Source organism: Ambystoma mexicanum, chromosome 5q (genome assembly GCF_040938575.1).
Source record: "Ambystoma mexicanum isolate Mex_15411 chromosome 5q, UKY_AmexF1_1, whole genome shotgun sequence".
Classification (NCBI taxonomy): Eukaryota; Metazoa; Chordata; class Amphibia; order Caudata; family Ambystomatidae; genus Ambystoma; species Ambystoma mexicanum.
This window is the reverse complement of record NC_090933.1, coordinates 277,863,539-277,888,136: the sequence shown is the minus strand read 5'-3', so window position 1 is coordinate 277,888,136 and position 24,598 is coordinate 277,863,539. Positions and strand designations below refer to the sequence as shown.

The 24,598-nt window shown below is 43.7% G+C and overlaps 1 protein-coding gene across 1 annotated transcript in view; it reads right to left on the bottom strand.

Moving 5' to 3' along the window:
• RTTN (rotatin) overlaps window positions 1–24,598 on the bottom strand; it is a 2,784,523-nt gene that overhangs the window by 499,577 nt on the left and 2,260,348 nt on the right. Inside the window, exon 35 of the mRNA XM_069620779.1 lies at window positions 7,913–7,998. Within this exon, the coding sequence (XP_069476880.1) occupies window positions 7,913–7,998 (86 nt within the window). The remainder of the gene's footprint in view (window positions 1–7,912; window positions 7,999–24,598) is intronic.

Genomic DNA, 24,598 nt, shown 5'->3' with positions numbered 1-24,598 from the left:
TGCTTTGTCCTGAAGAAGACGATCATCAGTCCTTAAAAGACTAGATCCATCTAAATCGACGAAACTACCAATCTAAGGATATTTGGGTGACATGTTTTTTATTTTTATTCTGTCCCCAGTATTTGTAGTTGACTCTATGCACTTTAGATAGAATGCTCTTTGACTATGTGCATTTTAGATTGACTCACTGCACTTTGACTTGGTGCATTTTAGATTTGATGCACTTTAATTTTGAAAAATGTTCTGTACCTGCGCAAGATTTTAATTACATGCCTTAGAGAGCTACATCCTCTTTCCTTGTGAACCTTGGATCACGTGGAGGGAGTTCTGTTCCTCTCTTTGTGAATATTGGTTAGGCCGCACAGTGTGCCTGCATAGTTACATTTGGGGTTTTGTCCTTTACGACGCCTAGCGTTTTTCATGAATATATGACGTTTAATATGAATTACATTAAACGCATCTAGATGCATATTTTATGATTATTATGTGAATGAATAATACAAAACATTTTTGTTTGAAAGAATGTCTGTCTTTATATTGTGTTGACCTGGCCTACCTTCCAACCAACCAGTAGAAATCTTTTCTATATATGACTTAAATAATTCCTTTTAGTTGAGTTCCGCAAGACATAACCTTTCTACATTGTTGTTCAAGCAGCTTCCCCATGTCCGTGAAGGGGATACCGATCTTTGTTGTACAGCTTGCCAAACCATTGTCACTTGGGAGCAGCTACATTTTGAGGCTCAGCATGGTACTCGTAAGATTCAGTGTCGTGATGCAGATGTCCAGTGGCCGGAATTTGAATTGAATGTCAGCAGTGACCCATGGAAAGTAACCCTAGATTACTGTTCCAGCACACAACGTCGCCAGAAGAAACAGACAATACAGAAGATGTTTCAGATTGCTTGTGGAACCGCTCACACAATCCACACCCTCTAAAAAAATCCTATCTAAGAAACAGACAATGTTCCCTGTTTCCCCAACACATGTGGACAAATCAGAAATATCACACACAGAAATAACCAAAGCATCTTCGCTATTGACTGACGATTGTGCTTGTGATGTGGACTTCCTAGTGTTGAGGACCTATCCACCACCATGGAATCGCAAACCACTATACTTCTGGATGACAGGCTATGAAAGCAACCAAAATACAATGTATTCGACTGCTGTCTGATCGAGATTATTAAAATGATTAAATGTGATCATAAATGGCGTAGGAGGATTTGTGGGGAGCCATTGGTGAAGTTTACACGTGTGTCAAAGGCACCAACCTGAAGATCAAGGGTAGCTGTGTATACCACCATGCTGTCATGATTCCTGCCCCTCATGTCCCCAGCCCTCCAAGATGTCAGGCTGGAGCCAGGCCATGATCACTTACATGGACCTCAAGGGCCTCTCCATCCCTCCAAAGACCCACTTGGAGCCAGACTTGGCGCTTGTGGCACCAGACTCACTCACTCACTCACTCCCATAGGATAACATTGGGGATTGGACTTGCAGTGCATTGATGGGGACAAGATGGATGCCTTTTTTTTTATAGACGTAGAAGGTAGTTAGCTCATGTCACACATCTACAGCCAATAAACATTAAATCAGTGCTGTAATACGTACAAAATTCATCATTTATTAATAGTCAATAGTTTTCAAATTCTTAGAAAAATTAACATTGGTTTATAAAAAGGATTGTTGATGGAGAAAACCCCATCCAGTTCACGTAGTGAAACAGTTACACACTATCTAAAAACAGACAATTTAGTTTGTGACACTTAGATTATGATATGTACTGATAACAAATATCTAGCAGATTGAACGTGGATATAATAGTCTCTGCAGGAGTCTTATTCTACCTTGCTTAGATCTAGTGGCCCTGTGAGGGTGAAGATTATATTCTGCTAACTAGAGGTTGTTACAATAGTTAGGAAAGGCTCGACATGTTTCAGTTCTCTGGTAGTTCTAGGAACTTTCTTCAGGAGTGGTGTCACTGTATCTAAATGGTTACAATAAAAGAACAGTAAAAACAGCAGAAAACACTTTCAAATTCAAACAGGATATGGTCTGAATACATAGAGCATTGGTAGGTGATTCCTGTTGTGAGTGTATAGTAACAAGATTGGACGGTTTATCGGTAGCTGTACATATGAGACAAAAAGAACAGAAAGAGGAGAGCAAGCCATCAATGCTTAAGCGACTTCTAAAATAATTTAATTTTATTAGGCTATACTAGGTGTATTAATTACCCAGTCTTGTCTGGACGAGTAGTAGTTGTAGAGGAGTGGTCCTGAATATAGCAGGGAATAGTCTTCTTGGTCATTAGTGGACTCCAACTGGAGTTTCACAAAGACCTGTAAATATATTAACAATTATTAGTTAGCATAATGATTATGAGGTAGGGCTCGAGCAGCAACATTGCATGACTGCCACTAGTAGTGGCTTACCTTTCTTTATTGAGTAAAGGGTCCCTGTGGAGATGATCCATGTCCTTCGGGACACTCTAGGGCAAGTTGACAGGTGCGAGATAGGCTATTTACATGAGCCTCGACTGTGGCTCATGGTAGTATTTTAATTCTACCCAACCCAATAAAAGGTAGAGTTACTACTTTAGTAGTTATATTGGGGTTCCCCTTTTTTTGTATATTGGGACAAGATGGATGCCCCGACATATTTCGGTTCCCAGAACTGCATGTGCAGTCTAGTCTTTAGGGTGTGGTTCAGCCCAGAGAGACCTGGGATACCAAGAGACTATTTAAGCCACGCCCAGGCTGAGAAACATGCGTTGCGTTTTCTGCACCTGCAGCGTGACACTCACCGTGTTCGGATCGGTCTCCAGTAGGCCTGCATCGTTCTTCTAAGCTCAGCTCCTGCAAGAACACCGTTAGGAATAGCCTTACCTTGCAGCACTTCTACCCATCATTCATCGCGCCTTCTGTTCTGCAGGCATCTTTGGCGGTGTCTTTCCCATCCCGGCACGCCGCTTCCTAATGAAAAGGGAAAAGAACTGAAAAAAGGCATTAGTAAGCTTTCCGCAAATCTTTGCTTATTATTAAATACTGTTCGAGCTTTAAACACTTACCTGAAACCCAGCCGCTCTGGGGGAACTCTGTCTCCGGAACTTCTCATCCATCTGCAAGAGGGGAAAGACACTCCAGGTTAGCGTGGAAACATCTAGAGGCGCCGCATACCGTGCATACTCACTGCATTTGTTCTTCATAACCGGCATCCACGCTGAAAACGTTGCAGCACCTGAAAGACACAGAAAAAGGACTCCGTTCAATACAAATATGAAAGGGGTGCATCACGCTCCCATTCACCTTCAGCGCTACTCATCTCAGCAGCACGCCGCCATCCCCGGACGCCGGCCATCATCCAAGGAATGAAAGGAACGAAGTTAGAGAACTGTTCAAAAGACTCATTATACTTACCTGTCGGACTCTTGCCAGTGAAGTAACTAGGCAGCAATGAGCCCGCATCAATCATCGTGCCCCTGCGCTGAAAGCAGGACAGAGAGCACACTATCCAAGAAAACAAGGTGACCTGTGGATCAAAGGGAAGGGTTGGACCCCGGGAAAGAAGGGGTTCAAGCACACAGAGACAATAGGCAATTAATCTCTACCAATCCTGTGTTTCAGGCCCAGTCTCCAGTCGAATAGCCTCCAGGGAAGGGTTTGAGGTCGTAAGAGGTCAGAACAGGCTGAGTGACGTCCCTGTGGATACCAAGTGAGCGTTACACATAACTCATTTTCATGGTCCTATACTTGTAAAGATGCCTGCTGGAAATGTACTTTGTTCATCTGCTTTGTTGTTTAGCGGATCAACGTACAGTACAATTTCAAGTTTTTCTAACTTCTTGGGACTCGAGTTCCTTTCAAACACCCAGTACTACCAATGTCATAAGGATTTCTTGTTCCCCACTATTAGCCATACATGGACACATGAACAGATATCAATGGACAATGATCTTGCAGGCAACAGGCTCTGGCTGGCTGGTGATGGATAGTGTGACAGTCTAGGTTTTCCTGCTAAATACTGCACTTACCAATTCCAAATCATGGAAGCCAAAAAAAGTAGCGAGTTCAGTCGTCGTGCAAGTATCTGAAGGTACATCTTCTGTTGCCATGGAAAATTATGGGTTCATTAAATCCATTCAACTTCTGCAATCCAGAGGAATGCAAATAGACCTGATATCCACTGACAGGCACGCTTCAATAATTATAGCTGCTGGAAAAAAAAGGCTACAGAAAACATTTTACATTGGTCACAGTCTATCAGCAACCATCTTTGGTGGAGCTCAAAAACATGTGATGGATCTGTAGATATTCTGCTTGAATAATTGTGTTAATTGTTACACCATTGTGCTAACATACACTCTACTTGCAGAGAAAATTAAAATGTCCACGAATGTGCACATGGACGAAAAGGTTGCATTTTGGCACAGACGGTATGGAGGCCAGAACAAGATTGGCTGTACTTGCACACAACGAAAATGTTGGGAGACCAAAAGAAGCAAACAGTGGGTGGCAAAGCCAATGTTTCAGCAGATGGATTTTGAATGAATGCGTGAAAGATTTGACATTGAATGTTCTGACCATGCAAATGCATGGAATCGATACAGATTTTGTTTCCAGAGCCTGGTCTATGCCATGGAACATTGCAAAAGAGATTTGCCTTCCCAAAGTTCAACTTGTTGAAAGGTTGACTTCAAGATTCAAATAATGTGTTAAGTAATGTCACTAGATTGGCCTTAACATTTCTATTATTCTTTGATTTTTGCATTTATTACCATCAACAGAATTGATTTCTATTAAAACAATAAATGCCAGTCTGATTATTTCAAGTATGTGAGTCAAATCAAATCAAATGTAGAAGAGACTGGAGAGCTTAAAAGCAACTTTTGGCTCCGCAGGTCAACTAATGTAATGCTATAAACTAGCTGTGTGTTCCCTAGTGGTAGCTCCTGGGGACCGGTTACTGCTGGATACCAAGGCAGTGCTTGCAATTCCTGTTTATCCAATCCTAATTTTGAGCCCGTTTGTAATGAATTCACAATAGTTGAAGAATCTAAGAAGAAAATTGGAGCAGCCGACATATAGAAACTCAATGTCTCCCGAGCTCTGGTCTTCTCGAGGCTTGACTACTTGCCTCTTCCTCAATCTGCCTTAATCCTTCCTTCGACCCCTTCAAATAATCCAGAATAGGACTGCAAGACTTATCCTTGGCCTCAAGCCCAGGGACTGCATCACTCAAGCCGAAAAATATCTCCACCGGCTCCTGGTGCGAGGTCAAGACCCTCTACATCATCCACAAGGCTTTTTGGGGCCCAGAACCCCACTACATCCAACTCTTTCGCTAAATACCTCCCTCTTAGAGACCTTCCGAAATCCGACCCAGTCTGTACCTCACCTAGGGTCATCTTTGCAAGAATACGTAATGTTGTGGGACCAGGTGCTTTGATACCGTTAAAATGGAAGAAAATAGTTTCTATGTGGGATACTTGAAATATTTCATTGTATTCACTATATTGAAAGCTTATGTAGGAATGTTACGTTTCTATTACTGAGATCTGTCTTTTGAAGCAGATGTGTTTCCATTCTCCGTATATGTGACGGATAACCAAGTCACAGGGCCTCATCACGAGTTGGGCTGTATTCCCGGCAGTAATACCACCAACTGTAATAGCCCTAGCACCCACCGGTCCGGTGGTATTACCACTGAATCACGGGTTGGGCCTTAACGGTAAATCCCCATTCCTGATTGGGTCCATTGGATCCAATGGGGAATTTTCGGTGCTAATACAGTCGGCTGTAGTTCAGCCAAAAACAGGGATTTTCACCTCCAGAAAAAAGCTGGAGGTAAAACAGACGATTTAGCGCCCAACTCGTGATTGGGCCAGCCCTTAAATGCGGCGGTAATACTGTTACCACCGCATTTAAGGGCTACAGCCCAACTCGTGATGAGGCCCACAATGTTGCAACGTTTTAAATAATATTTATGCAAGTGAGGATGGCAAATGTGCTGAATACTACATGATTAAAGTTGTGACGGATGAATGTTCAATTTGATGCAATAATAGACATTGTATGTGTTAATTGTGACTTAAATTGATAGTTAACATAATTATGTACTGTGTATATACAATTATAAATTGGGTACTGAAATATATTTTAGCATCGATTTTACATAGCTATATTTGACCATGAGTGGCTGTCATGGGTACAGTTTACCAGCCGACTGCTTCTTCAACCGCAATTGGACAATAATCATCAACAAACCATCTGTGATTACCATTATCTGGGACGATCGGCAGACACTAATCTGTCCTTGCGGTTGCAGTTATAAGGAGCAACATGGCAGCCTATAGGTTCTGAAAAGATGCAGATGCGTAAGTGTTGCATTTGAAATTTAAACCACTAATTTATTCTCTGTAATGGAACACCATGTGCATCAATCAGAAATCAGCGATGGAAGATAACTCTCTGTGAAGAATACAAAGACTGAGATTAATCGATCGATGAACGGAATCAGCATTACAAGCTCACCGTTCACACTTAAAAAATGAGAACCATGCAATGTCCGCTAGCTATAACCTCGAATGGAAAAAGTTAGCCATGTTTTCATGGACTTAATTACCTCTTTTTAGCATTATGTCAAAATTAAAAGTACTTGTTACGCTATTGCTGTTTTCTTCAAAATAAACTGTTTTAATAATTTTTGTGAAAAGAAATAAAGGTTTTACATCTTTTGTGGATGTTTATCTTCCTGGTTCTGAGTTAGAACATGTTATCACGTTGCTGATGACAGGGTACGTATGGCTATGCGGACTACCAAAATAAGTGGAGCTCATCGTGAGGGTCTAGTTATGTCAGCGTTAGGGGCAGGTGATCTGAATTAGTGCCATGCGGGCACTTGAAGTTAGGGTAATGGATCAATGGGTAAGATTAGCACAAGGTGGCAGTACCCGACCCGTCATTTTCGCATGTGTTAAAGTGAGAAAAACTTGGGTAAGTTGCATTGGCCATTTTTTTAAGAATTATCGATGTATGATCTAAAATACATGCCAAATCGATTGGGCCAATAACATTTATGTCCAAACTACCCCTTTAAGATTATTCTGAAAGATTCTAGACATCCAGCGCTCTTTGATCAGTGATCTAAAGGAAATGTTGACTCTAAAAATCTGTAAGGCCCATGATCAATTTGAAGAAGTGTGTGTTACTATTTTGGAGGGGGTAGAGTTAAACAAGGGGCATCTTTTAGAAAACCCCAACAAGGTGTTCCAAAAAGTTAAACTTGGTCAATGGTTCAGAGACCAAGATACATTGGTGAGCTATAAACTATACAGCGGAATGGCGAATCAATATAGGCGTTATGACACCCTGTCTGGGTATGTAATATAATTCCCTAATCCAAATTATCGCAGGGTATTTTTACATTTTAGATTTAACTTGTTGGGTACTCTCAAGAGATGGGGTCTGATGAGATGAATTGTGAGAAAGGATCAATTTTGCAGATTATGGAAAAATGACAATTGTTTGGAAACTCTTAAACATGAGCTTATTTATTGTCCAGCGATCTTGAACATAGGGAAAAGGTTATTTTTAAGATGTTCATCAAGTGAAGAGGTTTTGGAAGAGGAAAGGTTCTGGAATAGATTAAGGGGAGGTCAAACGACAAGCTTAATTAGTTTTTGTACACAAGATATTGGATGAAACAGTTTATATGAATTAATGGAAAACTGATGGGAGGCTTTTTAACTGTAGGAAGAAAGCAAATGTAAGTTCTAATGTTTTCTGTATATATATTAGTTGCGTATAGGAGGTATGAATTGTTGTTTTATTGATTTTTATGTGTTAAGTCTATTAGAAACTTGTTCCACAAATAAGAAATGTTTTAAAAACCTGACGCTTGTACTTACCATAGTACTTGAAGTGGATTGAGAACCCGATGACTGATTGGAAAAGATGGATGGAACCCTCCACAGATATACAGAGTCATCCAAACCTAAAAAACAGAATATTAACATGTAATGCATTTCCCAGTGCTTTGAAAGCTGGTTTTAGGAAAGTGATAGAAAAATGTATTCATGGGACAATGAAAACAAGATGCTTCATAAACAAATCTACAATTCGAAAGGCACAAGTACAGCAACCATTATCACCTAATTTGCTTTTTGGATAATTTAAGAAGGTGAATACCAGAGACAAAATGTCTGACATGGTGGAACAGATGAGAACATTGGGTGCTCCAAAATGTTCTAAATAATATGTGCAAATGATCCTGTGTAAAAAAAACTCCAAAGATAGATTTTGATGGTCTCCAATACCTAGAAAGCTGGGGGTCCTATCTCAATGAGCTGAAGTTCTTGAGGATATTGTGGTGACTTGCGGTGCAGAAGTAGGGGAGAGGTAGAGCAATTGATATGATATGGCATTTATAACGTGCCTATACACAAGTGTTTCAAGGCGCAACGAGGCAAGGGAAGGGGAACAGAGGGAAGACAGAGACCGCGATCTTCCTAGGCCAGGTGACATTGAGATCGCACAAGTGCAGGGAAGGGGGAAGGGGAGAAGTGCGGGGGCAAAAGGGGAGGGGGCAGTGCAGTACTAAGATGACCGTAAAAGATAAATAAGTTAAATAAAATAAATAACGACAATAAATAAAAAGTGTGGCCAACTGGTAGAAAGTGCAGGGTAAGGGCAGACATCATGAGTCAAGTGCTGGTAGGGGGCTATAGGGATACAGAAACAGTCCCTGAGTGCAAGGTTTGCCAGGGGGCAGCGCAGGTGTCCAAATGGCAGGGAGGGGACCTGGGCCCGAGATCAGAGGGTAGCCAGGTAAACCAGTGCAGTTTCACTTTCAACCAGGAGATCAGCAGAGGAGAGAAAGCAGAAGCAAAGAGGAAGGTATTGAGGTGCTTCCGGAACCGGAGATGGTTCTCCTCAAGTTTCAGAGAGGCAGGGAGGCTGTTCCAGAGGGAGGCCCCAGCAGACGAAAGAGATCTAAAGAGATCTAAGCCAACTCGTTGCTTGGAGAAGCGACTGACCCTGTGGGAGTTGGAGGCCGATGAGTGAAGAGCTCGAGAAGGAAGATATTTAAGAAGAAGGTATTGAGGCCCCGGGCAGTTTCCGTACTTCTGGCAGCTCTGAAGCCAGACTGATGGTCATGGAGACAACCAACAGATTCAGTGTGAACATTAAGTTGGGAGATGGCCAGCTTTTCCAGGAGTTTGCCCAGGAAAGGAGAGGGTCTGGGAGGGGACAGGAGAGGCAGAGACTGCAGCAGGATTGGCCAGCTCCTTGCAGATTTTAAAGAGTTTGGCCGAGTCGTTAGATGCCGCAGAGACGCAGGCTTGAATTTGTGCTCTCTTCTTGGTGCGGACAGAGAGCCCTTGGAGCAGGCGGCACGCCAGTTTGTCAGAGGATGTACCAGAAGTCCGCCATTTCCTCTCAGCCACCCTGCACTTGCGTTTAAGGGTGACGAGGTCAGAATCATAACAAGAGTTGCTCTTGGCTTTGGGCTTCAAGCGGATCCTTATGACAGGGGCAAGAATATCAAGAGTATCAGATATAGCAGAGTGGATCATGGAGAGGGCTGTCTTTTTTTTAAATTATTATCTTTATTGTTTTTTTTACAAACCTTTTCAAAAACCTTTTTCTTAAGAACCAATCATTATCATATTTTTAAAACACAATTTTTCAATCAATACAGTACCAACATTATATACACTTTTTCCTTAAGAATCAATCATTGACTAATTTCTAAAACATAATTTTTAAATCAATACAAAACCAACATTAAATATACTTTCAAGACATAATAAATTATTAAAAACTGTTCCAGAATTAAAACTTCGGTCAATTAAACATTTCATATTTTCTTTCTTATACTTTTAAAACCTATTAAGATGACATTTACAGTAATGTCCATCAATACTCAGCTTTTTATCAATTTTTTATGGTAGTCTTGATTAAATTTCAGATCTCAAGAAACATCACATACTATTCTCAGAAATTCACTAATGCGTATTTTCAGTATCGTTGAGTTTCCGTGCATCATCTCATACGATACATTTTCCCTGTTAACATTCGAAGTATCATTAACAAACTTGGAAAAATATTCTATTCTTTGTTTCAATAAACTAGGACATATCAGTAACAGATGTATTAGAGTTTCTTTTGTTCCTAATATATTACAATGTCTGCAGGTTTTAAGAGTCATATCGTTATTCGCTCTGATACTCTGTATTTCATAGGTGTTCATAACACTGAATCTAAATCTCATTGTTGAGTTGCAGAAAGATCTAGAGGGGTATTTCATTATATACTTCTCCGGAACTGCGTACCATTTCCAAAAGGAAATCACTTGATGATATGGTGTAGAATTTAATATCGCCACGTTATTCTCTAGCCAGTCATAGGCTTTTATTAATTCTTTTACCCTTCAGTGATTTGTTAGTAAAGTCTCATTTTTAAGACCTAAATCCTGTAGTTTCGTATCACATATTTCTTTTAATTGTTTCATGAATACTCCCTCTAGATAGTTTCCTAAGCATTGATACATTGTATTATTTTTTTTATCAATGATACATTTACGTAATAACAACTTTTTCCGATATACAATACTTTTCAATGACATTAGACCCAATTCGTATCTTATTGCTTCTATTGGTAGACATTTTGGTAGATGTCTTAAGACTCTGCGCCATATGCAGGCTTCAACTGTTTTCAAATGTGGTATCAAATTATTTGAACAGAGTTCGAGGCCATAAGTCAGTCTTGGGATAGCTTTGGTTCGATAAAAAAGGATACATGCACTTAATGTAAACTTGCCATATATTTTTTCAATTACCATCATTTGATTAGCGATACATACGGCCTTCCTTTTAAGCTCCTTTATCATGTAACTAAGTGTGTATGTACTTGTATAGGTATATCCTAAATATCTAAGAACAGAATGATTTCTTATTTTTACGCCATCACAAAACATTACCAGAGAGTCTTGTTTTAAACGTTTCACACCAGTGTGAAAGATCACCGTTTTATTTGGATTTACCAATAGTTTACTTTCTTTTATAAAGTTTACAAATGAGTTCATCAACCTCTGTAAACCTACTTTCGTGCAATCAAATAAAAGAAAGTCGTCTGCATATGCTATCCACTTTATAGTGGACTTACCTATCTTTGGTGAGACCAAGCCGCTTACATCCATAATCTTTCCTATCTGCGATACATAGAGGTTGAATAGTGTTGCTGCTAGCCTACATCCCTGTTTTAGGCCATTATTTGCTTTTATTTGTTCTGATAATGTGCCCCTGTTACTTAAGCGCACTCTCAATACCGTATCAGAGTATAACATAATTATTAATTCTAATAGACCTTTATCCATGCCCAGGTTGTCTAGAGTTCTCCATAGCGTCGCTTTATCTACTTTATCAAATGCCATGGAGAGGTCCATTGAGGCTATATAAAGCGCATGATTGCCTTTCGCTTTAGCCTTTGCTTGTAGACTAGCTACTATCAGGCCTCCTATTTCTGTTCCCATGGCTTGTCTAAATCCTATTTGTCTCGGGTCTAGTATATTGTTATTCTCGATCCAAATATTTATTTCTTCCAATACCATTTCTGTGAAACTTTTTGATTCTACATCTGATATCATTATAGGTCGATAGTTTAAAGGGCTTAAACGATTTCCCTTTTTAAATATTAGAATTACATATGCCATCTTCCAAGAAGTCGGAATTTGTTTAGTTGTTATAATCTCTTAAACAAGCAATGTAAGATGTTAGCCCATAAATCAATATTATGTTTTAAAGTAATATTGGATAGATTGTTTGGACCCGGTGTGGTTGAGTATTTAAATTTTTTTATATACATCGCAATCTTCTTTACAGAGATATCCAAACACCATGTCTGATTGCAATTATAGATATCCACCATTTGTACCTCTGAGCTCATATATAACTCTTCAAAATAGTTCATCCATATATCTCCTGCTATCGGGTTTAAAGAAAGTTGCAACTGCGTAGTTTCAGTACCATTGATCAAAGACCATATTTCCCTTGTATTGCAATCCTTCATGGCTATCAGCATAGCTTCGCCGTCTTTTTGCGCCATGTGTGCGCAATGTGATATTATCCAATTTTTGTATATCTGTTTACATTGCTTAATTTTTTGGGTGATTTCATCTATATTGCACTTCAATTTTTTTTACGCACCTCTTTACGCAGTTGCGCCTTTCTTTTTTTGGACATCAATGTCGAAACCATGAGCATTTTTGGTTACAGGTATTTGATCATATGTTTTCTTTACATTGTATTTGTCTAACGTTTCTTGTATATAATCTTTGAAGACCCCGATAGAGTATGTAGATATTTTCCATTCTAACGGAAAAGACATATAGTCATGTATTAACAAGGAATTTACCTTTTCAAGGTTGTTTGGTGTCCATTTCACTCTGTTACCTGCTACATTTATTTCTATACGCATATCACATTCCTCTTCAATCACTTTTAGTTTGTTCCAAGGCATCTGTATTGAGATCATTGCATGATCACATTCCTTGCACCTTTGCACTTTCATATCGTAGCTATTTAAAAAGAAGTGGTTACTGGCTATTATGTAGTTTAAGATAGAACTCAATCCTCTAGCTTTCCAGGTTGGGCTTATATTATGTATAGATTGTAAACCCCAATTCGATGCAAAATCCATCCAAAGACTACCTCTATATCGTTTACGAAGGGCTGCTGTCGAGTTAAGATTTATAGATGTGAGTGTCCATGAGATATGTGAATGTCCTATATCACAATCTGCATTCAAGTTACCTGCCAGTACAAGCGCACCCATAGGGTAAAGCTCTAGCCAGGCCGTAATTCTGTCATTTAACAACTCCAGAACATCAATCAGCTGATCATTTGAGTGGATGGCTGCATTCCAATAGATGTTTACTATCATGATATCTATTACCATTTGTGTTGTTCATATTTTAAATGTACCAACTATTATGCTTTCTAATAATTGTTGATTAGTTATCATGGTAATATTCATGTCCGATTTATAAGCCATGATCATCCCTCCACTAGGTCGACCTATTGGTCATCTGATTGCTTTACAGTTTATGATTCCGTACCCATCCCACAACAGATTATTAGTTGCCCATGTTTTGTGTAATAACACACAATCATATTCTTCAAGTTGAGTCACAATCTTTTTGTTCGCCACAATATGTGAGTATCCCCTTGTGTTCCAGGACACTAAACTAAATGGGATCATTTTATCAAAGTGATAGTTTTGTTGATTTCAAATTCTCTATGGAGTCTCGCAGCGACATGGCAAGTGACCTCTATTCCTGCATGTCTATCAACTGAGACCTGGCAATGTCTGTTACTAAACTGTCTTGCATCTTAGTAGTTGATACCCGAGTTACTAATCTATCAGTGCTATATCCTACTACTTCTTGATTACTGTATCCTTATTTTCTTAAACCATCAACCCCTTTTGCAATTTTTGTACATCAAAGCCTCTCTTCTGTAGGGCACCCGCCTCCTTTAGTATCAGAGCCCTCACCAATGGAGATGTTATGATTAATCTAACATAGTCATACCTCTTGTTGTGTATAAAATCCACAAACTGGATATCTGTGTTTGTTATTAGACTTATTTCTGGAATCTCCACAAATAAAGATAGGAGGTATGGTCTATTGAGAGATTGTGGGCCACCCTCGTCGAACACATAGTAAATTACTATACTTGGTTCATTTGGAAAAGCCGGTCTTCTTAAATTTTGTGTCACTGATCTCTTAGGCTCTTTATTCCAACGATACGATTCATACGCAGCGCCTGGTAGTGCCACATCCTTTTTATGATCGAAGTATTGATGATTTACATGATTGAATTGTGGATCTTTACCTTTCGTTGAATCGTCCGTTTTTGATAATTGACGATTGGTTTCATTAAGTTTTTGATATAGTAGTTCCTCTACGAGTGTGCTTATATCTGTTTTATTTAACTGGATGGCCTTATTTGTATCGAGGGTAACCTTCACTAAATCAAGATCTATCTTTTTCTGGAATTCTATCAATCTCGCTTGTTCTCTAGTAGTTGGATTATTCTCATCTGTTACTCCATCTTCAGGTAGTAAATTACTTACATTCCTTATGCTTTGAGCATTTCCCTTTGGCAGTTTATTTAAGACATGCAGCGAGCTATTTGGATCTTTATACTTTTGTTTCAATAAGTTTTCAATTATCAAACTTATTGCATCGCTGCTCAATTGCGTGTCTTTCAACATGTGCCTCTTGGAGTCATCTAAGGATTCCTTTTGTTGTTTAATTTCCTGTCACTCTTTTGGATGAGCTATTGAGGCTAATATCTCTTTGGGTTCTTGCAGTATATTTGAGCTCGGCAATGACTTACTGACTGACGACTCAAGGTTCGTCATTGATGAACAAGTTACTTTCTTACCTGGTAACGTTCTTTCGATGGGATGGTCCGACGACGTATTCCATATCTATGACAGGTAATGTCCACAGCTGTGCTGCTTCGGAAAATCTTTGGCGTCTGCGTCGATGACGTCGATGCGCCGTCCCCGAGGGCCTCCTCCGACGGCCGACGTCACTCGATGTGATAAGTAGGACGCACGACGCCCATAGCCTCAGTTTTAGTTTTTTCCCAGAACGTGTGCCACCAGTTTTCTGCCAGTCAGACACACAAGGCCATGCGGAACGCAAGCTGCAATCGCAAAAGAAATTCTGCAGCGGGGAAGGCACGGAGGGAGCGATATGGAATACGTCGTCGGACCATCCCATCGAAAGAGCGTTACCAGGTAAGAAAGTAACTTGTTCTTCGAGGGGATTGGGTCCTCCGACGTATTCCATATCTATGACAGACTCCCAAAGCAGTTCCAAGCAAGGAGGTGGGAAAGAATTTAGAATACAAATTTAGCATGCCCAATCAAATTGCGGAATAGAGAACTGTCTTGCCAAAGGCCAGATCTTGCCCTCTGATGGAATCGAGGGAATAGTGACGTACAAAAGTATGTACTGAAGCCCAGGTGGCTGCATCACAGATGTGACGAATAGGAACTCCTCTCTGCAGGGCAGTAGACGCAGCCACTGCTCTGGTAGAATGGGCCTGCAAGCCAGCCGGAGGGTCCTTACCCGCCAAGCGGTAGCTGTCATGATCTCCGCTTCCAAAAGATCAGGACTTGCCCGACTCCCTTGGAAGCAGACCCATAACCCCGGTTCCGAGTGCCAGCCAGTCCCAATTGGGACCTTTTGGACCCTGTCCTGGCGCCAGTGGCACCAGGCTCATAAAGGTGCCCAGTCCCAGCGCTGGAGGCGCCGGAGGGTCCTTATCCGCCAAGCGGTAGCTGTCATGATCTCTGCTTCCAAAAGATCAGGACTTGCCCGACTCCCTTGGAAGCAGACCCATAACCCCGGTTCCGAGTGCCAGCCAGTCCCAATTGGGACCTTTTGGCCCTGTCCTGGCGCCAGTGGCACCAGGCTCATAAAGGTGCCCAGTCCCAGCGCTGGAGGCGCCGGGCTCATAATGCTTGGGTGGACTTACCTGCAGCAGACCATGCTGCTTACTTACCTGCCAGTTGAACCCCTGATCCTCTTCTGTTTGGGACTACTTTTCCTGTTGGGTGGGGCAGGAGCCACTCCCTAGGTTCAGAACACTGGAACTCTTCTGGAAAGCAGGAAGTCTTTTCTTACCTAGGCGTGGCTGTGGAAGGAGACACCTAAGCACTACAGGAGGCTATTTAAACCACACCCGATGGATGAATCTTGCTTTGCGTTATTCTGCATTCTCTGCAGCAGAACGCTCATCGTGTCTTCTGCTTCTGATCCTGGGCCTAAGGGAACAAAGGCTTACCATCCTGGAATCCAGTCTTCAGCAGCACCTGTAAAGACAAAGAAAGAACAGGTTAGCACTACGGTCTTCAGTGGCAGCGCATCTCTTACCTGGTCCATCGGCTGTCACCAACGCCTCGCGCTGCATTCCGGCATCTGAAAGACAAAGGCTTACCTACTCTTCGCATGCTCCGGAGGTCTTTGCACTGCATTCCGGCATCTGAAAGACAAAAGCTTACCAGCTCTTTGCACGCTCCGGAGGCCTTCGGCGCTGCATCCCGCATCTGAAAGACAAAAGAAGGTGCGTTTAAAGACATTGGGCAACTTTATTACTCACGTGCCATTACTCCTTCCCACGCCGAATCCAGTGGGTATTCCAGCACCCTTCAGCTTCTCTAAAGCTCCGAACTTGTACCTGCAAGATAAAAGGGACAGTTAGTGCGCATCGTGAAGCAGGCTACAAGCGCTTAGTTACGTGCTTCCAGGCGCTTCTATTCCTCACGCGGGTTCGATCCTCAACTCTCGTCAGCCCGCCATCCGCCATCGCCGGAACCCTGCAAAACAAGGGATTTCATTACAAAAGACTTTTAAGACATTTGAAGTGCCCAGAACTTACCGTTCGTGCAGTTAACGACGGACAGCAGTCCTCTGAGGTCAAGAGGCCTGCACCCTTATCCAGTGAAGAAACTGGTTACGGCAGCCTGCCCCGAGGCAGATGGAGAGCTCAGCGTTCACTTACCTAAGATGAGGGCGTTAACCTTTGGGGTTCTACAGGAGAAGAGAAAGGGAAGAGGAGAGAGGCACCCAATAACCCCAGTTCATTAATCCCATATTTTCTATCTGCAGACATCTTACTCTTTGAGTCAGACATACAGTGCACAGAGGTCCATCCCAAAGAGCCAACCGTGTGTTACACATCACCTTTGAAGATATGGCATTCACCCAGTCAAGACCGGCGCCTCTGCGGGAATCAGGTGAGCGTTTCAGTAACACTCGGAGATAGCTAAAATAATCCAACGAGACAAAGTCTGTTTCGTCACAGCTTGTCCCAAACGCTTTCCAGCGTAACCAATGAAAAGTTGATCATCCACTCTGACCCGGGACATGCGCGAAATATAAAAGCTCAACGCTCTCCGAGGATCAAGCCTATGGAGCCTCTCCTCTTCCTTCCCAGGATGTGGAGGACGACAGAATGCCGGAAGAACAACCTTCTGGCTCAAATGAAATTCCGAAACCACCTTCGGAAGAAAAGAAGGACGATCTCTAAGGACAACCCTGTCCTTATGAAACACAGTGAAGGGTGGCTTAACTGAAAGTGCCTGTAACTCACTCACTCTGCGAGCGGAAGTAACCGCAACCAAAAACACAGTTTTCAGAGTCAACAGCCTCAAAGGGCAAGAATGTAAAGGCTCAAACAGAGCACCTATAAGAAACTTCAGAACAAGGTTGAAATCCCAACCTGGCACCAAAAAAGGTGACGGAGAGAACACATTAGTGAGCCCTTTCAAAAACTGCGAAATTAAAGGAATCTTAAAATAGGAACACTCTTCAGACGAGCGCTTAAATATGGACAGCGCTGCCAGGTAACCTTTAATGGTCCCCACTTGCAAGCGCCTGTGGGCCAAAGAAAGCAAAAAAGACAAAACCATGGGAATGTCACATTCAAAAGGATCCACATTCTGAACTCTGCACCAGTCGCAGAACTTTCTCCAACGGCAACGGTACAGAGACTTTGTTGCCGGCCGCCTGGCCGAGAGCAACACCTCCATCACGTCTTCAGGGAGGTCCCAATCCTTATACCTCAACCTTTCAGAAGCCAAGCGTGAAGATTGAGGGATCTGACCTCTGGATGGAGAACCTGACCCCCCTCCCGTGAGATCAGATCGTCTCATTAGGGAAGACGACGTGGAGGGCAGATGGACAAGTCTAGAAGGTCCGGGTACCACGTCCTCCTGGCCCACGCCGGAGCAATGAGGATCATCCGGGAACCGAACCTCTGTAACCTCTGCAGCACTTGCGGGATGACGGGGACTGGAGGAAACACGTACAGCAGTGGGAATGACCACTCCACCACGAACGCATCTCCTAAGGCACCTTTTGGAGGAAATTCCCGCGAGCAAAACCTTTCCCACTTCCGGTTGACACTGGAGGCGAAGAGATCCACTTGAGGGGTCCCCCAAAGGGCGATGATCTCCAGGAGAATCTCCTGAGCTAGCTCCCACTCGTGAGGGATCGTGCTCTGCCTGCTCAGAGCATCCGCCGTCTCGTTGTCGTCTCCGGCCAGATGAACCGCCGAGATCGAAACTTCCTGCTGGATGGCCCAGAACTCGACCTGCATCGCCTCCCTGCACAGCGGAAGTGACCCTGCCCCCCCTTTTTGTTGAGGTAGTGCACGGCCAACGTGTTGTCCGTTAGAATCAGGACACTCTTTCCTCGCACAGTCAGCAGAAAAGCCTTCAGGGGTAGCCTGACGGCCCTCAGCTCCAACAGACTGATATGGAGTCTGGACTCCGACGGAGACGAACGATCGTTGACTGTCAATTCGTTGGCATGAGCTCCCCATCCCGTGAGGGATGCATCCGTCACGATCGTCACCTCCTGCCAGGCAGCCAAAATGGGGCCCCCTTCATCAGATTGCCCTCGGCGGCCCACCACAGAAGGTCCCGGGCTACCGAGGGCGGCACCTGAACAGGGTCTGACAGCCTGCCGGAGGACTGAGACCACTGGAGCTTGAGTGCCCACTGCAAAGATCGCACCGCATGACGAGCCTCTGGCACCAGAAGAATCAACAAATTGGCTATGGCCCGAGATAAGGTCATCTGGAACCGTAACCGGATCCAGGGTGCCATCAGAGCCTTCATCACCCTCTGAAATGTACTCCAGGCGGGGAGAGGAAGACCTCTGCGGACCAAATCAGTGCCGGACCTTAGCCATAGCCTTTCTAGGGGCAAACCCAGTGCCACGGGGCCCCTCTGACACCACCGCCTCAAAAGGCGTAGAGGGCGCCGAACGAGTCGGCGCCGACGGAAAAGGAGTCGAGGGAGCCGAACGAGTCGGCATCGACAGAAGAGGCGGCGACGTCGACAGAAAAGGTGCCGACGTCGAGCGAATCGGCGTCGACGGCGTCGACACAGTCGCCGGAGCTCCGAGCGTGTCTCTCGACAACCTAGGCGTCAACGGCATCGACGACCCCCTCGGAGGCGGAGCCTTGAGAGAAATCGTCGACGACCTCGGCGCCACAGGCGTCAATGTCTTATTCGAAGACGGCACAGGATCACGCTGTCTCGAGCGCGTCGAGGACCGGAACCTGGAACGGGCATGGCGAGAACGGCTACCCTTGTCCGAGCGGGACCTCTCCTGCGAGCCGTGCCGACCACCTGAGCGCGCACGGGCGGTGTCTCTCAACCGGTGCCGACCCACCCCACTCGGAGGCGCAGACGGACCGGTGCCCTGCGATTCCAGAATAGCTAGCATCTGCTTCCCGAAGGAAGCCCATTCCTCCGGTGTCGCTTGCATGGAGGTACAAGCGACCCGCCGACGGGCGGAGTCCTCGGAAGAGGACGGGGAAGGCGACCTATGCCGGCGCTTCCTGGAATGCCTAGAAGAGGCGGAGGAGTGGCGAGACCGACTCCTGGAAGGAGACCCACCGGACTTCCGACGACGACGCGGAGAGTCACCCCTCGAAAGCCCCGCAGACCTCGACTTCCGGGGCTTAGACACCCGGCCTACCGACAGCTTCTTCTTGCGTTCCCGCAAGGCCTTAGCAGTGAGCGACTGGCAGTCGACACAGTTGTCCGTATCGTGGGCCTCCCCGAGACACCAGAGGCAGACATTGTGCGAGTCCGTGACCAACATCTTGGACCCACAGTACCCGCAGTTCTTGAAGCCCGGACGCGGGGTTGAAGACGAGAAAGACATCGCCACGAACAGGACTTCACCACAACCCGAACAGGTTCAACGAACCAAGAATAGAAAACAGCAACTCCAACGAGTCGAGGCGTACCGAGATTCACGAAGAGAACCCGTTCGCGGAAAAAACGGAACTGAGGCTATGGGCGTTGTGCGTCCTACTTATCACATCGGGTGAAGTCGGCCGTCGGAGGAGGTCCTCGGGGACGGCGCATCGACGTCATCGACGCAGGACGCAGACGCCAAAGATTTTCCGAAGCAGCAGAGCTGTGGAGGTGTATTACCTGTCATAGATATGAAATACGTCGGAGGACCCAATCCCCTCGAAACAGGTGTATTAGGCCTTGATGGAGCATCTGGGTTTTTAAAAATGTCTAAGATGTCTTGACTCCTCTTTCTAAGACTCTAAGATTGCTATCAATCCTTTCGGATGTTACTTTATTTTTCAGGACCTCTGAGAGCAGGGAAGATCCTTCACTGTAACTAGATTCATCTGTACCACCATTTCCGGCATTACTTCAATCTCTATTTCTTTGACAATCTCATTGTTTGTATTATCATTAGATTTATTTTTTTCCTGATCTTTCTTATTTTTGTCAGCTATCTGACAATCAGGCCAAGCCTTACGTATGTCCACATTTCTTAGAAATTTTCTTTAGGATGTGTTGCTCGCTTTCGCAAATTTGGCCTGTTTTTTCCTTTGCTTTTTTTCTTTCCTTTTGGAGATTTTTTCTACAAACATAGGGTTGTCGTCATCACTTATTACAGTCACAGTGGCAGGATTATTACTACCCGCTTCTATATTTCCCCTGGTTTCTACCAATATTGCCTCCATGTTAGTCTCTGGCATGTTGCCATTTTATTCGTCTAACATGGGCATCTTGATAGGAATCACAATAGATTTTATAACCTCACTATTCGTTTCATTATCGTGTATGGATTCTGTCTATACCATCAATTCCAGTATATACATCTTTATGAGCAGACACGGAATTTTTCAGTTTATCTATTACCTCGCATCGTGTCTTGTTCATTAGATCATTGATGAAATCTGGTAATGCTATAAATGCCATTACCATTTCTTTTAGGAGGTTCGATTGGGATTTCAGTTCAGCTAGTATTAGTGCTTGTGTCTCATTACTTGAAATCTCTGGTGTATGTACTGTATCAACATGAATCTCACTCTCCAAATCATTCAGCATGTTCTTATCCATGTGCTGTGACAACTCCAGCAGAGAACTATCAACAGTATGAAAGACTTTGGGCGTGTCAGCGTTCTCTCTGCTCACATTATCCACTTTTTCCATATTATTTCCAGGGTCAACATTCTGCTGTAGTCCATTTACATCTCCATCTTTTGCAAACAATGATTGTGAGCTTTCAATTAATTCGGCATTAGTTCCTACCTCTTGAGCCATCTTATTCATTCTTTGCTCTAAAGAACACTGAATAGCACATTCAATGAGATCCTCGGTTAAGTACAGTGAGCCTAAATGACTCGCTGCAGCAGCGCGAGCTACGCTCATCCTAGTGGCCATTTGCTTCGTAGGCGGCGCTATTGTCAATTGCTGCTTGCTTATCACAGATTTCTTAACACTCATTTTTCTCTACACTACTTCTTAAACCACTTCTTAAAATCAACTAAGCAGTAACTGTATTCATACGTAAGATGCCGCTCCCTGTCTTTACACTTAGTTGAGGAACAGTCATTCAAGACTCGAAACTTCTTACCTAACCCGCAGCCCCACAGACTAAACAGGCAAAACAGCCCATTTGAGAGGCCACTTGCTGAGGCGCGGCGCGCTGTACTTTTATGGGGTCCTCTCCTTCAGTGGGCGTGGCCTATAATATCGGATAGAGATCTGTGTTAATATTATAAACAAGTTATATTATATATATATAGGCTACCTTAATATATATATTATGTAATCACCAAGTCTTTGTCACGTGTACACACAAACGTGATGTTCTTTCTTGCTGCATGTAACTGTTGGAAACGAAGGGCTGAGAGTCAACAGGCGAAACAGGCCACTTGCTGAGGCGCGCGGCCTCGTACTTTTATGGGGTCCTCCCCTTCAGTGGGCGTGGCCAAGTCTTTGTCACGTGTTCACACGAACGTGATGTTCTTTCTTCCTGCATGTAACTGTTGGAAACGAAGCAACTAAGGGCTGAGAGTCAACAGGCAAAACAGGCCACTTGCTGATGGCGCGCGGCCTCGTAGTTTTATGGGGTCCTCCCCTTCAGTGGGCGTGGCCAAGTCTTTGTCACGTGTTCATACGAACGTGATGTTCTTTCTTCCTGCACGTAACTGTTGGAAACGAAGAAACGAAGGGCTGAGAGTCTACAGGCACAACAGGCCACTTGAGAGGCCACTTGCTGAGGGCTGTGTCAGGGTGTGAGTCAGCCAAAGGAGGAGGGGGGGGCAGAGAAAGTGACGGCGAAAGCCTCAACTGACACATGCTTCATCGGTCGAATAACCGAGAAGGTATGTGGCAGGCCTGGAGTTGGCTTGGCCTGAGGGGTGGAGAGTGTGAGCTGGGAGGAAAGGAGAAAGTGATCACTTCAGGAGGGAGGAGTTGTGAGAGGGGTTGAAAGGGGAAGGTCTGAAGAGATCAGAACATTCAAGGTATGCCCTGCAGAGTGAATCGGGCCAGAGGGGAGAATAGAGGGTGAGAGAGAATCGCAGAGGTCGCGAAAGAGTCGAGAGGAAGGACAGGAAGCATCCAGGTGGATGTGAAAGTCTCTAAAACGGAGGAGTTGAGTGGTTGAGGCAAGGAGGGAAGATGAGAGGTCCGCCCACTAAGAGAGAAAGGAAAAGGTCTAACCAGGTGGCCGATAGATGGTACCCATAGTAAGGGAATGGCCAGGAGAGAGAGAGAGAGTGAGCCTGCAGGCGAGGCATTCGAAAGATGAGAAGGCCTGCGTAGGAATGAAAGAGGCAGGAATCCACTCAGGGAAGATCAGGGCTAATCCCCCTCCGGAATGGTTGCATCTGGTTGCGGAGAGGATCTTGTAGCCATCAGAGAGGAGTGAACCATGTCTCGGTGAGACCGAGAACATCAAGATCAAGTTCCTCCAGGAGGCGGCAGATGTCAGAGGAGTGTTTGGCAGCTGAGCAAGAGTTTGGAGTGGCAATATGGAGAAGGTTGCCATCCTGGAAAGACTTCCGAGGGGATGGGGTGTAGAAGGAGCCCGAGCGGGGCAGAAGAGGAAGGAGGGAAGGGCAAGGTAACCAAGGAGGAGACAGCAGGGAGAGGCAAGGAAGCCAAGGAAGGGAGAGAAGGGTCAGCAGGAGAAGACATGAAATTGATGAGGTGCAGGAAGCATCTATCAAAGAGGAGAAGGTTGGCCTGAGGGCCTTGGACTAAGACAGTGCCATTTAGGTAAACATTAATGATGACCTTAGGGTCATTAAATGGGGCACTGGGAGAGTGTGCAGAGGAGGAATAGCTAGCAGCAGAGGAGGGGATGCGCCCATTCCTTCTACCCATTCAACTCAATCACTGACAAGTGCTTGGGGATTTGATGACTGCCCAGAGCTTGATACTATTTCTTTTGCCTGCTGGAGAAGACTGATTCTGAAGAGAAGAGTAAAAACATCTCTCAGCAAAGCTGGTGTGTGTGTGAGATGTGGGTGGTTGGACCTCCACAGAGAGTGGGTCTGCTAGGATAGGGCAGAAACTTTGGGGGAGAGGGGGGAGTTCTGGGTGGTGATGCATCTCGCCAGTTGGTGCTGGGGCATGTCCTTGTGAACTAGTAACAAGGCTTTAAGCTGGAAGAGCTACACAATCCCATCCTAGCGGATAGAAAAACGAATTCATGGACCGGAGGGAGGCACCACAGCGCCTACCCTAATGGAGAAGGAACAAGTAGGCTGACAAGAGCTGAAAAGGACAAAACATTACTAGTGTCCATATTAGCCACTTACTAGGTACATAATTTAACAAACGCAATATTGAGAAAAAAAATTGTCTGAAAGCCAAATAGGGAGTTCCTGACATGAAAGGAAGGGGTACTTTGTGTGTGGTTTTTTTTTGTCAAATTACTTTTTCTTTAGAACAGAATTTAAGAGTAAGAACATAGATTAAATCCACATAAGCCAACATTAAAAATACAAGAACATAAAATGAGAAATACTATGTAGCTAATTTCTAAAATATAACAAAATTATTAACAGATGTAGGGTATACATTTTTTTTGTGATATAATAAATACAGAACAGAGATGGTAGGGAATCAATACAAATAATACAACATGACAGACGATTAGGTAAAATAGAAAAACACAATTATGTAATATGAAATATAAGTATTCATCATCCTATCAGGATATGGATTTGTATTACATAGTAGTAGTAAATTTGAGTTTATTTTTAATACAAATGATTTAAACTCAGATTAAAACCAAAAACAAAAATAAATATTCATGGAAAAGTAAGGATACAGCGAAACATCAAAACAAATGCATACAATATTTATATTTATTTCCCTACTTTTTATTTCCCCAAACCAGAAAGTGTTCAGGCTCCCCAACAAACTCTGGGATCTTGAGTTTGCAGAACGTAAAATTAAGCCACACAGCAGTGTCTCAAATGCAAGACTCTTATAATCGTCAGTAAACATTTTTTAGGAGAGGCAGTAGACAAATTACAGAAAAATATTAGATGTGTCTTTTTATCATTTTTCCACACACCAAAATCCATAAATGGGTAGGAGAATATTGAAGCTTAAATTACGCCGGAATACGCTGGGACTGATAATATACTAATACCTCAGGTGTCAAAGATGCTACCTGCGTTCAATTGTTGTACCTATCAGCAAAAAACCATCAGCGTAGGCTAAGC